The 18,698-nt window shown below is 44.1% G+C and overlaps 1 protein-coding gene across 3 annotated transcripts in view; it reads left to right on the top strand.

Moving 5' to 3' along the window:
• The window catches only part of FRMD1 (FERM domain containing 1), a 40,993-nt gene extending 22,854 nt beyond the window's left edge, over window positions 1-18,139 (top strand). For 2 of the 3 annotated variants that reach the window (XM_030946310.1, XM_030946311.1), the window contains exons 4-14: window positions 1,143-1,222; window positions 3,293-3,369; window positions 5,003-5,189; window positions 7,409-7,564; window positions 9,855-9,920; window positions 10,129-10,197; window positions 10,389-10,563; window positions 11,445-11,780; window positions 11,921-12,049; window positions 12,777-12,856; window positions 14,873-18,139. In XM_030946310.1, coding sequence (XP_030802170.1) covers window positions 1,143-1,222; window positions 3,293-3,369; window positions 5,003-5,189; window positions 7,409-7,564; window positions 9,855-9,920; window positions 10,129-10,197; window positions 10,389-10,563; window positions 11,445-11,780; window positions 11,921-12,049; window positions 12,777-12,856; window positions 14,873-15,160 — 1,643 coding nt within the window. In that variant the 3' untranslated portion in view covers window positions 15,161-18,139. The remainder of the gene's footprint in view (window positions 1-1,142; window positions 1,223-3,292; window positions 3,370-5,002; window positions 5,190-7,408; window positions 7,565-9,854; window positions 9,921-10,128; window positions 10,198-10,388; window positions 10,564-11,444; window positions 11,781-11,920; window positions 12,050-12,776; window positions 12,857-14,872) is intronic. The other variant, XM_030946312.1, reaches the window with a different exon arrangement.
• Window positions 18,140-18,698: the final 559 nt, after the last annotated feature.

The following is an 18,698-nucleotide window of genomic DNA, read 5'->3' as shown; positions in this document are numbered from 1 at the left end:
GGTAGTTCAGAGCCCCCTTCAACACCTACCATAACACTGGCCATGCCAGGCCTGCATCTGCCATAATACAGACATGAGTGCAGGCTCTCATTTGGAAATCTGGGCTGGTCTTAAGGGGCAGGAGTTCGTTTTGTGAAGTGTTCTTTTTTCTTTTTTTTCCCTCCCCTTTTTACTCCTGTTCCTTTCATGTTTAAGGAGCAAGCTCTTCATCTTGGCACTTGTGTCACCTGTCAAAACACTGTCCTAAGCAAGATCAAAGTGTAGAGAGACTGGTCAGGTGAATGTGCTCAGCTGGCATTGCTATTGCAACCTGAAACACCTGTCAGGTCTTGTCTTTTATTTTTTTCTTAAGAGACTTGAAGACTCAGGGAAAAAATCTTTCACTGTCTGAGTTGTTTGTATTCGATAATTGGTAAGCAGTGTTATGAAACATCAGCTTTGAAAGCAGCACAAACCTCTTTCAAGATGATGTGCCATTCAGGCTGTGTCTTGTTCACTCTCACTAGGGTGGAGGGTGAGTCCTGGTCCTTTAGTGTTTTGAGGCAGGCCAGGTTTCCCTTCCTTTCATTCATCTTTTCTCTATATGAAAGAAGTTGGGTGTGAGCAGGATGCACCAGACTTTGTGAGAAAGGCGTTTGTGTTTGGTCCTCTCATTTCTCACCCTTTCAGAAGATCCCCTTCACATGCAGAAGATGAAACCTGTCAAGTACCCAGCTCTCTTTACTTTTGCCATGTTGGACCATGGTGCTACATGATGGCAGAATACAAGCTTGGGTAGGGCTTGCTTGTTTAATAATAATAATAAAAAACTGAATCTGGTAAGCTGACAGTACAATTAGCTGGGTAAGATGATGTTTCCCTTTTTTGTAAATGGCGTCTTGATTATAAAGCAGGAATTCTGCATTTCTGGCTAAGATGTTTGGGAACCTTTAGTTCAGGATCTCTTGAAGGAGTGAATGACCTTCCTTCCATGCTGTCTGGAGTAGCACATGTACTTAAGAGTACTTTTTTTTTCCCCTGCCCTGTCTATTTCCTGGTCAGCAAATGTATCGCTTGGAAATAACTTGTAGAGTAACCTAAATGTTTAATGACTAAACATTTCCAATTATTTTATGTTGAATTCCTTTTTTCTTATCTTTCAGATAATGAATATGTTTTTATAGACCTGGAGCAGAAGCTCAGCAAATACTTTTCCAAGGAATGGAAGAAAGACACCACCAAAGTAAGAGAGGTGTTTAACTTTGGAAGCTGCTGCTTTTTTATTGGACTGCACAGTGAAATGAAAACTCGTAAACTAAGGTCCACAAAGCATTTTTTGAAGATGGTCTGCAGAATACGTTTCAGTAGTAGGATGCAGTGACTTTTGCATAGTTGTACAATTAGTTAAACCAGCCCCTTATGCAACTTTAGCTGAGCCATAGTAACCACATGGTTGCTGCTTGGCTGCTGCAGAAGTGGAGAAGGTCAGTTGGTCAGTTTTCATTTGAATTTAGTCTGGAGACCTCATTTTGATCCTTAGGCAAAAAAGCCTAAAATAACCTTTTGTGACTTGAATCTGGTACGCAGGAAATGACTGGAGCTGTGACTCTTCCCAGAGTATGTACAAAAGGACACTGCAGGGAGAGGAAGAATATTTTGTTTGAGACGAGTCCTAGCTCTTTAAGGCTAGCTAGCCCTGATAAGGGAGGGAAAAACTACATGAAATAAGGACAAGCTTATGTAACTGTTTAATACTTTTCATTCAGACATGATAATGCCTATTTGTGTGTGTCATTAATAGAGGAGCCATAGTCTAGAACAAAGTATAGCATGCAATTACTTTCAGATATCTTAATTGGGTCGTTGTAAAAGTTGTCAATTACTTTTTTCCCCCTTGCCTAAGCGTTTTCTTTTGCAGAATAGGCACACTTGCCATTTCTGCTGCTTACAGAAATTTGTAGATAACTAGTGAGGTTTGGACATCTCTCTTATCTCCAAGCATGTGCTCTGCTTTTCCCAAACAAGTGAGAGTTACTTCAGAAAGAGCCAGAGTCATGTGGAGGGGCTGTCTGTCCAGACAGTGAGAGATTCCCAAAGCAGGTGTTTGTGGTCACCTCAGGATGGGGTATGCTTTGAGGTCTCTGTGTGACTGGATTCTTGCTACACTATCCTGGTCAGGATAAGTGTTGAACCTCTGGTGTGATGTGAATCACAAAAGACTCAATGAGTTGCTATTGGCAGTACTACAGTCTGAGATGAGTTAGCCTATTGGACTGGGTTAGTTGACAAGAATTTACTTCCTATGAAGAGGTTTCAGGTGGAAAGCCCAATCCAGCTGATAAAATAGGGTGGTTATGAACAACTTCCAGAAATAAAATGGAGATGTTTGCATGGTGAAGAAGCTGTCTGCCTCAGATGTGGAGGGCATGTACCTTGTCCCAGTGAGATGGATCTGACCAGCAAAGCCTTGGAATTGCCTGTGGGAGCAAAGTTACCTGTGTGAACATGAAAGTGGCATAGTAGGAAAGATGAGAGAGTGAGCTAGTAAGATGTTCCTTTATTCTTTTTCCCTTTTTTCTTTTTTGTTCTGTTCAAACAAGCCTGTAAGTCGGAAAGATAGGCTGTAGCTAAAACAACAGGCCTCATGCTGGCTGTCTTCTAGCAGCACTCCTCAGTGTGAAGCAGACACCACCACTGCCTTTTGCTCTATGGCTGCAGGAACATGTGAATAACTAACTAAGAGCCCTGCCAAACAAAGGCCTGGAGCTGATACCAGGCTGGTGCTCCTGAGCCCCAGACAGTGAGTGCTGAACTTGGCAGTGTGTCTGTCCGTACTGGGGGATGTGGTGTGGTGCAGGGATGGATGGTTGCTCCTAGGAGTACCCTGGAAACATCACACTGGCACACTGCACTGCTGCCTCGCTTGGCGCTGTGAGGGAGGCTGGGTTAAACTTGCTGCACTCAGCACAAATGTGTTTGTGGTGCTGCCAGGTGCTGAGCCAGGTAATTTTGGGCCAGCCTGGGTGTCCCCAGGCTACTCTGGGACTCTTACACCAGCTCATCCCTCCTATCCAAAAATCTTCTGCTCTTCCTAGGAGATTTTGTCGTTCAACCTGTCTGATTGTTTGGTGATGCCTCATTGTCATGAGCCTCCAAGACAGTCAGACTCCCTCCTAAAACTTGCCAAGAACTAAGAGTAGAAAATGAAAAGCAGTATGGGGAGTAAATTTCAGAGGAGAGAACATTACCAGATAGGGTAACAGGAATTTTGGATACTGATCATAATTTAATTTGTCTTCTGTCTTTGCTCCAGGGGACAGAGAAATTCAGCCCTCCATTTGTTGCATTCTTTAGAGTACAATACTACGTAGAAAATGGAAGAGTAATAGGGTAAGTTCTCTTCTGTGGTAATTACTGTGTTTTGAATTATTCAGTGTGTTCTTAAAATGAAAGAAAAAGAATGTTTCTTTGTTAAGCTCATCTCTGTGAACTCATTGAAATAAGCTTTAAAAATCAGCTTGAATTTTTTTAAGACCTTCCTAGATGTCCTCACTTAGCTATGAATGTTTTCTGCCTGAATCATACTCCATATCCCTTGGAAAATTGTGACTGCTTTTCCATCTGTGTTGAAAATGCAGGTTGAATGATGACATTATCAAAACACTCTTTTGCTTGTGTCTTTTGGTTGTATGAAAGGCACTGGATGCATATACCAAAAATAGTTATTTATACTCCAAAGCACATGCTTTGGATCTATTTTTTGTATTTGAGCAGTGCTCTCTGCAGTCTTATCCTGGAAATGGACTTTCATACATGGACAAAACAAATTACTTCATAAGTTAGACTTTTTCATTTGTAGTCCATTCACATGGAATATGGGTTGCACTCAAAACAGCACCACCCTCACCCATGGTACAGAACAAAGGATGAGGTAGTTAAAAATGAACAACTGACAGAGTTAATTTACATCAACGCTTCTGGTGTGGCTCTGTCCCTGGGGGAAGCCAAGAGCTGGGATCATTTAGGTGGATTAAAATCTTTACCAAATTTTTGGCATTCGTTCTTGTCTTGAGCAAAGCTTGTGGTTTTCTATGTTTTCTCTCTCCATAGTCTTTTCACTTTTGGATACAGGGGACTCTTCCTTATGGAGTCTGTCTGGCTGATAAGTGTTTTTTGTTTCATTTTGCCTTTTTTATACAGAGAGAGATTACATACCATTCTGCCACTCCCAAGTTATGTACTCTACACCATCACAGGCATATTTCTCTTGCACTAGTAGTTTAACTGGAGAGGTTTGTAGAGCCATGCAAAGATAGTTATCTGGCCCCTTCAAACTATACTTGCACACTTTTACTACACAGTCTGCACACTGCAGTGTCCAGCACTTCATCTACATACACATGTCAGCAGCCTGCTTCCCATGATCTCTGAGGACAGGGGGTGTGTGGGTTATCAAGGCTATGCCATAATAATTCCTTATCAGACAATCCCTGTTTAGCAGCTTGAGGAAGAAGACAAAAACAAGCCCAGGGCTCCCATGTCTTTTGATCTACCTTGCAGGGAATTAGCTGTTAAGAACTATCATGAGCCTAAGGCAAGGTGAAACAAAAAGCAATGCCAAGTTTAGAGGGAAAAGGAGGACAGGTGTGCAAGAAACAGGACTGGGAGTCCAAGGGAGTTGACTCTCCTGGCTGCTACAGGCTTTCCAGGGAAACAGAAGTGCTTGACTGTAGTCAGTCTGCAAAACAGCTGTGATGTGATTTTTCTTTCATCTGCCTTCTGCCCTAACTTCTTAGATCTCATGCTCCTCAAGGTAGAAGCTACCATTTCTTGTGTTTGTACAACACTTAGTGGGAGAAGACCTTAATCTTGGTTTGGTGCTCCTTTTACACACAACTGTATCAGGGTGGCATTGGCACACATCAGACATGTCAAAGTTTAATCCCTCTTCTCAACAGGATGATGTTTTTGAGGGTCCTTGTCTGAACTTTGTTCTTGAAGTAAATTTGCCTTTGTCTTGCAGTGATAAGGTGGCACGGCAGCTCTACTACTGCCATCTCAAAGAGCAAGTGCTTATGTCTCATTGCAACCACAAAGAAGAAATCTACTTCTTGCTGGCTGCCTACAGCTTACAGGCAGACTTGGGCAACTACAGAGAGAAGGTCCATGCTGGCAAATATTTTGAACCTCAGGCTTATTTCCCACAATGGGTAAGTTTGGGGGGAACCTTTCTGTCAACAGATCATGCATGCAGCAGGAGCTATGCCAAGGTGGTACTTAACTGCAGCCATGCAACTTCCCCCTCTCCCACTGCAATGATCAGGCAGATGGGTAGAGTATCATATCAGCCTGAAGGTCCCTCAGGAGATCTCTCTTGTCTTTCCACTGAATGCAGGTACATGTTCCTGGGCTCACTTGTCAGTGAGGTTGGTGGTACATCCTTCCTTGGTGATGGAATGTGTTGGTGTCACATGAATAAGTCTGACAGTGGAGATGTCTTTGTTTAATTCTTCTATGGCTTAAAAGGTTGTGTGTTTTCAGTGGTACATCAGCAAGATCTGCACAACCCAAGCTCTCCAGAAAACCTCAGGGCTGCAAAGCCAAGCCTATTTCCCTTTGTTCCCCTCTCTGTAATGCTTGCCTCAGGGATGGATAGATCCAAACCCTACGGGGTAATACTGCCGTACAGTCCCTCTGGTGCTTGCTTTGTCATTAATCTCTGCCTCAAGTGCAGTAAGAAGAAAGAGAACGCATTTGCGTGTTTGTTTATAAGCATGTGCATGTGACTTGTGCCCTTCAGGACTTACAACCAAGAATTGATTTAATTGTCAAATGAAGGCAAATTAGCTAAGACTTTGTTAGTTGGCTGCTTGTCCCAGGCAAGTTGCATCTCCCCTGTAAGATGGCACTGTCCTCTGCTTTGGGGAGAAGGTTCAGATCAGTGACAAGACTTGTCCTGAAGACCGACAGTCTCTTCTATGCACAAATCCTAGCCTGGCTGCCTTGCTGTGCAGCAGTGTGCCTTTCTCCCAGACAACAGGCCCTCATCCCATGCCATTCCTTGTTACGGGGTGCCTGTCAGGAGGTACCTAACAAAGGGCTGGAAATGGTGGGTCTTGTGTGCTGTTTCTGAGGCAGTTAAAGGGCTTATCACAGACTGTTGCTCACCTGCGCTGAGCCACAACCCCAAGCAAGTGTGTGGGTGATTTATTACATCATTACAAACAGCAAAATCTGGCAGGCATGGGGACGCTTCTCTCCCTGCCCTTGGGGAGATAGTGAGCAATCTCCTCCTCCAACAGAATCACTTCCTTCAATACGTGCTTCATATCATTTGGCCAAGGGCTGCCCCAAGTCTCGTGCCAGTGGGGAGAGGCACTGCTGCCCTGGGCTGAGCCACCCAGCTTTGAACTGTGGAGCTGGCACATCTCTTTCTGCTGACACTGCACAGCTGATGGCATCAATATTGTCCTCCACCAAGGCCAGCCTTCCTCGTGGGAGGGCAACCAATCTGGCAGGGCATGCAGAGGTGTTAGCAAACAGAGTCAGCAAGGGCTTTAATATTCACTGTAAGTGGGAACTGGGTGGTGATGGGGTCTGGTTGGTTTGAGCCAGGACAAATTGTTTCTGGCAGGATGTTCTCAGGTACCTGGTGCAATCTAGTTTTAAATGCTCCTGGTGGTGGGGGATGTTGGGAAGTGAATTCAGCCAATCATCCCTCTTACCTGTCACTGCCACTCATAGCCTGAAAGGAACCAGTTGAGTATGGGAGAGGGCTGAGCTGCCCAGTAGCCTTGTATGGAGAGGGCATGTGGGTAAACGTGGGAATTGGGCACTTGCAGGGCAGGAGCAAAAGGCCCAGGGCAGGTTTTTCCTACTGCTCAGTGAAGCCACGTGCCTGCCAGCCACTCCTAATAGATAAAAAAATACCTTGAGATAGTGTTATCCACCCTTTGAGAATGGAAATGCTAAATAAGCCGAATGTGTAGTTTCTGGTCTTAAAAGGAAAACCTAGTATTTCTGCCTCTTCAGAGATGTTGCTGCTGATTGTGCTGGCATGCAGAGGAGTATTTGTTATCTGCTCATAAACATTTATGGATGCCAAGAGTTAGGAAAACTAATTCCAATACTTAAAAGTGAAAAGAGCTGACACGACCTCTGTAGTCTTGGTCTGTTACAGTTTTGCCACTAGGATCTGTTTGGAGACATCAGTGTTATCTGGGCTGCTTTAAATGCTTATCCTCCAGGGAGGCAGAGGCAAACACAGACCAACATATCCTCCAGGGAGGCAGAGGCAAACACAGACCAACATCTTGAGGGAATATATGAACCTCCTCCACCTCCAGCCACTGCTTTGCTGTTGATCACAGCTGCCTCTCATGGGGATTGCTGAAGAGTTGCTGACCTGTTTGTTTTCTTTGCGGTTTAGATAATTGCAAAGAGGGGGAGCGACTACATCTTGAGACATGCCCCAGAGATGCACCGGGAACAGCAAGGGCTGAGCGCTAAGGAAGCGGTGCTGAAGTTCATTAAGGAGTCCTGCCTGCTGGAAGATGTGCCCGTCCACTTCTACAGGCTGCAGAAGGTTAAACAAAGAGCTTCTTATTTTGAGCTTCTCTCCCATCATTAATTGAGTGCACCATGGCATTTTTCTCTTTCTGTTTGTTTGAGGGACGGTTGCCTCTGATTCAGAGAGGCCAAACAAATCTAAAATGCTCAGCCAAATGAGGGCTGTCCCCACAAACAAATCCGTCGCCAGTATACAGATGTAGCTGGAATTTAGTTTTGTTCCTCAACCAAGAAACTGGCCACAGGAATGGCAAAACTTCATATTTGTTCCTGTCTGTCAGTAGAATTGCACCAGGGAAATCAGTGAAGCCTCTTTTTTTCCTGTTGTAGTTCATTGAAATTATGACAAGAGGTCAGCCAGCTTTCACACAAATGTCCTGTAACAACTGAAGGTGACACTGAGTCATTCCAACTTTCGTATCCCATTCCTTGTCCAGCCCTGCCAGAGTGTTTGGTGTTTTTTCAGCTATATGCTTTTCTTGGCAGTTTTGGATTCCTACACTGTTGCTTGTTAGACTCTTTACCCAAACCTGCTTAAACAGAAGATGCTTTCATTTTCATAAGCTGAGTGCTTAGATCTAGAAATCTAGTTTTCTGTTCCACTTAGGTGAGTGAAACCTGCCTGTGCAATTAGGAATGGCTTGGGTTTTTTTTTTTCCAAATGGAGATACACTCCTCTGTCAGCCTCATAATTAAACTTCTTGGGTTTTTTTGCTCAGTGGCAATTATGTCTGAGAAGTATACATGTCGTTTGAACCTATCTAACAGCTCTAGTTACTGAAGAAACGTGCATTTTCTAGAGAAAATAAGTTTTGAGCAGTAGTCCAGGCTTAGTTGCTTGCAAACCAAAGATGCTTGCCTACCTTTCTTCTGTTCTTTGTTTTAATTCTTAATGCTGTTAGTGATGCAGTCATGAGAGAGTTAGTTACACTTGAATGCCATAAGAAGTCCAGCTGGCAGGACATGATACATTTTAAATCCAAAAGCATCAAGGCTGTGAAATTGGTTGCTCTTAATATTTAAATTCCTGGTCGACTTGGAATTTAGGCACCATGTACTCTTCCATGTGTCGTTTGATTCTTAATAGAGTCTTATTCCTGCTGTGTGACACAGTTATCTCATTTTGTGGTGAGAGGTGTTCCTTCTAGGTGATGCTTGGGTCACCGATTGCCTGAGCCAAGTGCAGAGGAGTTGGTGAAGGTGTTGGTGGGCTGGTTGCCCTGAGATTTCAAAAGCAGTCACTTTTGTCTTAACACCCTCCTCATGTCTTCTACTGAGGTTGGGAGCTAAAGAAAACACAACACACCTCCTATCTCTCATTCAGACCAATACTGATTTACAAAGTTCTTTGTCCCGAGGAGCAGAAAATATTTCTTATTATTTCTTGGTATTTCTTACTTTGAGCTGAAGACAGAGATGGTTCCAGGGATAAAGGGTGGGGTAATGTGATGGCATAAGGCTTGTATCTTGTAAGCCAGATGAGGAGAGACATGAATAAAGATGAGTTGTGACATAAAGTTTGAACTTTGTGAGCCCAAATATTTTTACCTCCAAATTTTCTTTCTCCTTTTCTTTCTAACAAAAAAAAAGTATGCATTCCGCTCACTAACTCTGTTGTGTTAGGAGAGGCTGAAAGAATTAGCTTATGATATTTTTGGTCTTCAAGCAAAAGAATATGAATAGAGACTAAGTATGTCATACCAAGATGCAGCAGGAGATAAAAGGCAGTATTTCAACCCAGGTAACAAAACTCATGTAAAACCACCTACTCCCAACACCAAGATTGAATGCTAGAATGAAAGTCCCAATAACTGGGCATTGATTACCTTCCCCCCCCCAGCCAAAAGCTGCCTAAGATCTAGCAAATCCCTGGATGGGAACAGCAGCACTGTGGCAAGGAGAGGGGAATGGGTTCCCCTTCTGTTTTGGGCTCTCTGTCACCTGGAGAGCAAGTGTGGTGCGTGTTCATGGGGACAGCGGAGACAGCACGTGGTTACAAGAGAGGTTACAAGGTACCCCTGAGAACAGTAATTGTCTATATTCTCAAATCACTAAAGCTACAGGATTCTCTGTCCAGGACAGCTAGGACATATGCTGGTGAAATGCCTGAGCCTCCCAGCATGATGGGATTTTAGGTGTAGGTATTTCAGGGGTCAACAAGGCAAGGTGCACTTTACAAACATAATAAAAACCAAATGAGCTGATGGCATCTGTGTGATGAGGAGTCCTGCTACCTCTCCTGCAGTAGGTGCCAGAACAAGAGCATGGTCTTTGTAGATTAACCTTTGACTCCTCTGTTCTTTTAGGATAAGAAGGAGGATCGACCGACAGTTATCCTGGGCCTGACCCTGAGAGGAATGCACATCTATCAGGTAACAGACTGCTGTGAAAGCCTTCTGGTGTAGCATTAACTCTGCCCAGTTCCCTGTCCTCCCCCCTCACCGTGGCTCCTCTGCCTCCTCTGCAAACCCCAGGCTCCACATATCTCAAATTCTTGGTTGTTTGCAAATTCTTTGCACATCGCTGATTCCACCCTGTACCTGCCAGTCCCTGTGTCACTCTGGGTTTGATATGTTGCAGGAGGTGAATCACGTTCGCCAGCTCCTCTACGACTTTCCCTGGTCACACATCGGGAAGCTGGCCTTCCTGGTGAGTATGATGGAATGGAGGCCATCTGCCAGTGGCTGCCAGCCTGGGATGTGGCAAAGCTGTCGGCCTGCCTGTGCTGCTGCGTCACGTCCTGTCAGGTTCTGACACACAAGACCACAGCTATCTCTGGGAGCTGCATGGCTGAAAATGTGCTCCTGCTCATTTCTTTGGCATCTTACCTCTTTGTGCAGGGGAAAAAATTTGAAATCCAGCCAGATGGTTTGCCCTCTGCACGGAAACTGGTTTACTACACGGGTTGCCCCTTCAGATCACGCCATTTGCTGCAGCTACTCAGCAACAGCCACCGGCTCTTTCTGAATATTCAGCCAGTTTTGAAGCAGATCCAAAAACTGGAGGAGGCAGAAGGTATGTTAGGGAACACCCAAGTGAGTTTAGTAGAGTACAGTGTGTTAGTCTCTTCTGTTGTTTCATGGTGCCTACTCTCATCTAATTAATGGTGTTTCTGCCTTATTGGGGAGCCAGTGATAGAAGCAGAGGTGTTAGGTACCTTTCAAGTCCATCCCTAATAAGTAATTGTGGCTCCCACATTGTTGACTGTGATCAGAAAGTGTGTTTGTGTGAGAACAGTAGAGGGATATCTCCTCTCAAGTGGTTTCTGTCTTTCCCTTCAGTGGGGTTACGGTAGTGGCCTTGAGCTGTGTGGGTGCAACCAGTGGCATGTGCCAGTCACCTGTAGAAAGGCTCACTGATCAAGTGCCTGTGGGCAAAAAGCCCTCAGTTGTTTTGTGTCTGTTAGTGTCAAATAGATTTCTCAACCACCCTCAGCACATACATGCCATGGGAGAAATAATCATTACTAAGTACTAGCCACAGGAATCTTGTTCTTAGCTGACTTCACGTAGTGGTGGGTATTTCAAGAACCAATCAGCACATCTGATTTTAAAGATTGAGCACCAACCAAATTTCACTAAGTAATTCCCTTTTTTTGTTTGCTTTTGTTTTGCTTTGTTGTAATTGACCTTCACTCTGAAACCTACTGTTTTCTGTATCATAACTGCCTTTACCTGTCTGTTCTAATTTAGGAGATACTGGGTTTACTGCAAATATGAGTAATTCTTTTACAACCACCTGAGCATCCATCTGTTGAGCAAAAAAAATTACAAAGCTGTCCCTGTATTTGTTCAGTAGCTGCAGCGGTTGTTTCTTAGTTGTTGGCTGATGCCAACAGAACTTCCTGAATATATTTTGTTACCCTTCCTTAAAGTTCTCGCTGGTTTCCCCCTCAGAGAAGAAGCGTTACCGGGAGTCCTATATCAGTGACACTCTGGACATGGACCTGGACCCATGTGACAAGAACTCCCGTGGCAGCGGGAGCAGCGGGGGCAGCCGCAGGGATAACCGCCTCTCGCGCCAGTCCACCGGGAGTCACGGCAGCTCCCACACCTCGGGCATCGAGGCTGACTCCAGGCACCGCGTGTCCGTGGAAATGTCGGTGGATGAGCCCTTTGGCATTGACCGCGTGCATAGGAAAGAGCAATCCTGCAGCTCAACCATCAGCTACGGGAGCTCTGGCATTGACAGTGGCAGCAAAGGGCGGGCTGAAGATGATGCTCAGGATGATGGTAAAGAATTTGGACATGTGGAGCAACTTCTAAGCCAACTTTTGTCTTCTCCTGCAGGAGGGCAGGGAGTAAGAGACTGTACAGCAGCTTGGAGCACAAGTGTAATGCTAACTATTCTCCTGCTGCTCTCTTCCTCCTAGAGCTTGAGCTGGCAGTAGATGAGCCAGAGGAGATGCCTGTAGATGAGCCTTTAGAGGGAGACCAGTTAGAGGAGGCCACTGTGGGAGAATCTGTTGAATCCCTGCCTCTAGATGCTGCTAGCTGCCAAGGTGAGATGGCTTTCCACTGCTGCTCAATGCTGTTCTTTAAGGCTCTAGCAACAGGCATGATCTGAGGGATCTAGAACAACTCTTATCTCCTTCTAAACAGCTGCCAGTGCTATTTACTGCTCTACTGCAACAGGATTTGCAGGCAGCTCATCTAGAGTTTACAGGCCAGCATTCTGTATTGTATGTACAGTGCTGCTCTCCTCTGTGCTCCTCAGTCTCCCTTCTCTAAATGTGCTAAGCTTATATTCAGTTAATGACAAAAAGATAATTGAGATAAACCTTTTGTAGGGAAGGAATATGCTTTAATATCTTGTATGCCACAAAACAGCCAAGGGGCTCAACCACAGAATAATGGGATGGTCACAGGAATTCTTAGGTAAAGTTTTGTGGCTTGTGATGCAGGGAATGCTAGGCAATAGGGTTATGCAGGAGCTGACTGGCCTTAATATATACAGCCTTTATAGGAAAGCGAGAAGGGTAAAAAAATGGGACAAGTTGGCAAGAAACTGTTTCCTTGAAAGTTTTCAAATGTTGATCTTTAGGGCCAAAAATGAGTACTTGGGAGCAAAACTCCTGGAGCATTGAGGGTGCTTAATGATGTATATTTGTCTTAAGAGGACAGTGTTTGTCACTGTTTGAATGTGACCTGTGAGAACAACTTCCCTTTTCTATTGCCCACAAAACCTCAAACTTGCAATGCTTTTCACTTCCTGCTTCTCCTTTGCAGCTATAAATCAGGAATCTCTGTCTGTGGTGCAAGTCACACTAATCAAAATGAGAGGCCAAAGTGTGGAATCCCTTCACCAGGTAAGGGAGAGGTTGCTCAGCAGGAGGGTCTGTGTGTGGGCATTGAACTGAGGTCTAGTGTAATGGAGACAGCTGTAAATCAGGACACATGGATTAGTTTGGATTTGACTGATTTTTACATGGTGCAATCAAAACCAGCTGCTGCTGGTCAGCTACTGCTCTCAGGAATAGGATAAGAGCAGCATTTGGGGTCAGAATAGTATAGAAAGGTTTGGAGCAATCAGCAGGGAGATCATGCAGACCAGTTATTATCTGCCTTAGTCTTCTGGATGAGACATGGAAAATCAACCACATCAAAATTTCTGGTGCAATACAGAGCAAAAACCATCTATGCAGTTCGGATGTGAGTTGCAAAGTTGATCATCTTGAAGCCAGAAGTAGCTTACATCAGAGCAAAACCAGATGCTCAAGCTCTAGTTGTTATATAATTTGTGTGATTATAGTCTGTGTGTACTGAAGTCTTTGTTGTCAAGATTTTCTTTTCACCAAACACTTGAGAAAGGGAAACTATATATGGTAAAGTACGTCAGAGAAGAAGATATATTTGGAAGAAGCTCATTAAAATGTCTTTTTAAGACTTCTTTTCAAAGTATTGCTGTACTCACTGGGGTAAAAATGTGGTTTTTGTAAAAAACCCAACCAAACAAAACAAAAACCCCAAAAAAGCACCTCTACCCTTTCTTCCCTCTCTTAATCCAAAATTACCTTATCTGCTGAGAGAATTCTAAAACTCTTAACAAGGTTTTCAGTCACTTCTTAGGACTTTGTTTTTAATTTTCCATGTTTCTTTCTGGACCCAGTCAAAAATGATAAGAAATTTTCATTTATCAGCAAAGTAGTCCATAAAGTGCTGTAGGAGATTTGAACAGAAGCTAAAGACCATACAGCTAAAGACCATACAGTACAAATCATAATGAATTTATTCCTCTGTTGGAGTGGAAGACTTAAGAGCTCATGGCTGGAAGTGGGCATCTTGCTTAAAGCTGTAATGTTTTTAAAGTTACTGCTGTTATCATGCTTACGCTGTAAATGATCATGAGACATCTGTTTTATATAGGACTGTCAGCACTGTCTATATGATTGCAAAGACCTGGCTGCCACTTTAGTGCATCACATACTTGGTGGCTCCTTAGAAAACTATCAAAATATTCCTTACAAGGCCATGTAACTAAATGCTGCAGGGTTTCATTAGCATTGACCAGACCGTGCAACATATTCCTGTTTCTAGGAGTACAGCTGAGCCAGCACAGGATTTCCTCAGGGTAATTTTTTAATTCCCCTCCCATGGCAGTGAGAGAAATTATACTGGGAGTAAGTTTTCTGTGGTGCCAACAGAAGTGTCTTGGTTTCAAAATTATATTCTTGAAATTAGCCTTAATATTAGCATGTAACAGGTGATTATTAAAGAGCCAGAGCAAGAAAAAAATACAAGTGTTGAAGCTGGAAATACTCTCAAATGGTCAATAATGCCTTCACAGAGGCTTGTGTAGCAAGATGGTGCCTCTGGGAATTACTGCTGATTTGTTGCTACTCTTTATGGAACAGTGTTATGTAGATGAAACTGTTTGTGGCAATTACTGGACACTGTAACCCATTAGTTTGCATGGTTGCCTTCTGAACCTTCCTTTCAGTTCATTAGACTTAATGTGTTCAAGCACTTGGGGTAGTTTTTTGTTAAGTGCACTTCGTCCATTTGAGGACAACTGGTTGGGTCTGCCAAGAAGTGCGAGGTCATTCAGGTGTCAGTATCTGTCAAGTGTTTCATCCATTGTACTGGACACTTGAGGACACAGGGCAGACAGATCAGGATCCAGCTCAATATGGCATGGCAGCTTAATGCACTTGTAATTTCTGAATTGTTCAGCTCCTTGTTTAAGCCAACATCTTTCAGAAGGCTGGTGGGGCTCTTCTGAAATTGGGGAAGAACAATTTTGAGGAACTTTTAGCACAGCCAACATCCTTAGGCTGTATCTGAGCTCATTGTTTTTATTCGTGTGTGTCTTGCTGAACTGGCAGGTCAGATCGCCCAAAAGCCGGAGCGGCATGGAGCAGCACAGCCAGAGTTTGGATGACATCCGCTTGTACCAGCGCCGGCACCCATCACTGAGTGCCACGCTGTCTTCAGACACGTCCCACAGCTACACCTTCGGCTGCAGCCTCGAGGATAAGCTGTCTGTCTACGGCTGCGTCTATTCCACAGCGGACTGCAAAACCAAGTCTGCCCTTTATGGGAAGCGATCCATGAACTGCCTCTCCTTGGATCTTCTGGGAGAGGACCAGCTCCCAGAGGAGTTTGTGGTGTAATGAGATTGGAGCTCTTCCATACCAGGACACAGCTCATCATGGCAATATATACCTCATTAACACGTGTGATGTCACTCTGGTTCTTGCAGGAGGTGGTGAGCGGCTTTGTTATTCAGCACCGTATCAGTAAGTGGCATCACTTCTGCAGAGCTGGCTACAGGGCAGATCAACTGGAGTGTAGCACTTAACACTGGCATTGGTAGTGTCTGTCTGAGGAGAAAGTGGAAGTGGCCTGCACCCTTGGAAGGGACACAATCAACACAAAAACCAAAAAACAGTGGACCAAAACTGACACTGAGCTAGTAAAGCAGACTTTGTCTAAATGGATTAATTAGAAATTTCAAGTTTGTCATGTTCCTGCCTTGTGATCCATGTCTCTTAATTTTAGTGTACAGATAGTTTGTCTTCAATTTGTGCTGCTGCAACATTGCCAACAGCTGTCAGGCCAGGATATACTCTAAGCACATTTGGAGGGCTGTGTATGGAAGTGTCTGGCCTGTTTCAGTTGTAATGAACACAAGTTGCTTATTCACTGCACTGGGAGCAAGACCTGCTCTGTCAGGTCTTCTTCTTTTGTTGTTGTTATTTTGTTGTAAGCATCCAGCCAAATACAGTGTGTGGTCTTTTTTTTTTTTTTCTTTATTGCAACAAATGGAACTGACTGTCAGCTGCCTACCACTGTTGTGATGCAGATTGGCATTATATCCTTGGGGAGATAGGGAGGAGATAAAGCAAATGACTTGGCTGCTTCTGGGAGTACAGTGGGCAAGAGCATTAATTGACAGGCTTTTGAAGAGAGGAGTGTGACTGGAGAATTTGTCCAGGCATGATCACACCTTACATTGATTCATACTTTAATGCTGTTCTTTTATTTGTTTTTAATAAATCTGTTCCTTAGATTTTTTTCCCTTCTGCTTAGGAGGCAAGTAAGGATTGGAGAAAGTCACTTTGCAAGGACAGACAGAGTGGCTGTGTCCTACTTAGTCATGGATAGGTCATGCAAATATGTGTGTGTGGTGCTGCAGGGCTGATGATGGTGCAGGTGTAGGGTGTTTGTGTGCCAGACCAAGGGTACTTGTTTTGGTGATCTTGAGAGTGGTGGATCTGGCTGTGCTGGCTCTCACTAGGGAAATAATCATAATTATGCTGTTTGATTCAAGCATTTGGTGTGGAAAACATCTTGCTACCTTGTTATGTGCAAATGAATATGTGTTTGGTTTCCTAACCTTATCAATTGCCAGCAATGGGAAGCTTGTACTTGAAGGCCCAGCTTCGTGCCCAGCTTTTGACAGCCATCTAGGTGTGTTCTGGCAAACTCTAGAAGGAAAGGAGTATTGTTCTGCTGGTTGGGGAAGTGTGTGTTGTGCAGTGTTGGTCATCAAAAGCTGAAAATAGCCTTATTCAGGAAAGGAAGGAAGCCAGACTATGACAAGAAAGGTTTGAGCTGCTGCTTTGCTGGTGGGCATGCAAGCTCAGTAGTTGTCAGGTAAATTTCATCCCCTTAAGTCATTAAAGCAGCAAAACCTTGAAGTCCATCATCTTGCTACTTCTGTGTGAATGCCATGTAGAGACAGGCCATGCAAGTGCATCTGCATTCACTGAAGTGGGACCAGCTGCTCTACATCCTCTGAGATGAATCCAGCACCAAACCCAAGCTGTGTGCACTGTAGCCGTGACTTAATTGACTGTGCCTTCTTTGATCACACTGTTCTTCTGTGTTGTAATGAACAATCAGGAGCTGTGTGTTCACTGTAGCCTCTTTTCCTTTGTTCCAAACAAAGCCAAAATGCCTTTGCAAAGTACTTGAGGTATGTTTACTTCATCCAAAATAAATTCTTCTACATGGATCTAAATGGGTAAAGGAAATCTGGTTGGCTGCTCTTGAACAGTGCAGCCAAGCCTCCCTCTGTCAGTCATTCCCTGTTACCTGGGTCCTGTTTGGCCATAAGCCACAGGAGATGGGCATGGCCAGGATCCAGGAAGCCAGTGGCTGTACAACAGGCAGCAGCCTTGCAGCAATGCAGGAGCCTTGCTCTTGCAGCCACCACAGAGCTGGAGGGATGGCTCTTACTGCAGCAGTGCCTGTCCATGAAAAACGTGAGGGGGAGGTGTGGAGTGGGGGCCCCACTAACCTGTTGCTCTCTCACCCATGTAGATGTACAGTTACTTGTGATTCCAGGAATGGTTGTTAGCAGGAAAAAAAAGGTCAAAATTCAGTGGGTATAGTTGTTTGGAAAAGGGTCATAAAATGCGTGTGCACCATGTGCACACTTCTCTCAAAGACAATCACATCCTTATCTGCTTCAGCCTAACCACATCACAGAAGTGTTTATTGCCACCAGGCAGCTCACTGTTCTGGTTTTGCAGTTAGCAGGCATCCAAAGGATTTGGTGAAGTGCTGTAATCCTGTAATCCTGCTGCTGCTGGTTACAAAATGCACCAATGCCTGAAAACAGCATAACTGACTCTTGCATGAGCATCCACTGCCTTGTACATTCCTGAGGAGTTCTTGTATTTATTCATGGCTGGTAGGGAAGGCAAACTCTGCAGGTCTGACTGTCTTCTCTCTGTGGTCTGTGCAGCTCCCTCCAGTACTGTAAGTGACGTATGCATATGAAGGGGAGACCAGACACTTTGTGTATAGACTGAGAATGAATCAATATCTTACGAGCACTGTGAATATATATTATGCAACTTTTGTATTCTTATTAAAAAAAATCCACCTGTTTCTGCTAGTAATACATTTATTTTTTGTTTGGATTTAGAAGATCTCTTATTTTTGGGTTTGATAGTTTGGTAGATGTTAGTGTGTAAGCATTTATCAGCTGATGTTAGAAACTAGCTGCCAATATTTGTACATATTTGTAAAATACTCGTGTTATAATCACTCTATTTTAATGGTAAAAGTTTCTCCTTTCCATGAAAGGATTTTCTTGTTTAAAATAAAACATAAATAATTATATATACACCTGCAATAAAGTATGGATAGAAAAAAGGTAACTGTGTAGCTGTTTTTGTGTCCAAGGAGGACTGTGTCTTCCATTTGAGATGGGTTGTGGAAATTTATTTGCTGCCAGACTCATCCATATGAGCTCAGCTTGTGATGACAAACCCAGAGGCATTGCAGTCACTGGAACAACTCCTGTTCCTCCTTCCTGTTCTTGGTAGCACAATGCCAAAGGGTACCTTTGTCAGGTATTAAGAGCACAGCTGAGCAGGTTGGAGTCAGCAGGACACTCAAGGGGGCTGAATCTGACTGAAGAGACAAGTTAAGCTGCTCCTGGTGGTTAGTCAAGAAAACCAAGCATGTGAACTCTCAAGGAGGTAGAGAGAAATCCTGTCAGCATCCTCCAGGGCCTGCATCCAAGGACAGCTGCCAGCCCACAGGATGCAAAGTGCTGCGGAAGAGCACTCCACCAAAGTCACCTAACCTGCTGGCCTGGAGTCTGGCATGGATAAAGGAAAGGTTTCTTTCCTTGGGTCATAAATCTATGAAGGAGTGCTGCAGAGCTATCTGGATCTCTTCTTGAAGAAGCTT

This window comes from Camarhynchus parvulus, chromosome 3 (assembly GCF_901933205.1).
Source record: "Camarhynchus parvulus chromosome 3, STF_HiC, whole genome shotgun sequence".
Classification (NCBI taxonomy): Eukaryota; Metazoa; Chordata; class Aves; order Passeriformes; family Thraupidae; genus Camarhynchus; species Camarhynchus parvulus.
Note: the sequence above shows the minus strand (reverse complement) of the source record. Positions and strands in the feature narration are given on the sequence as shown.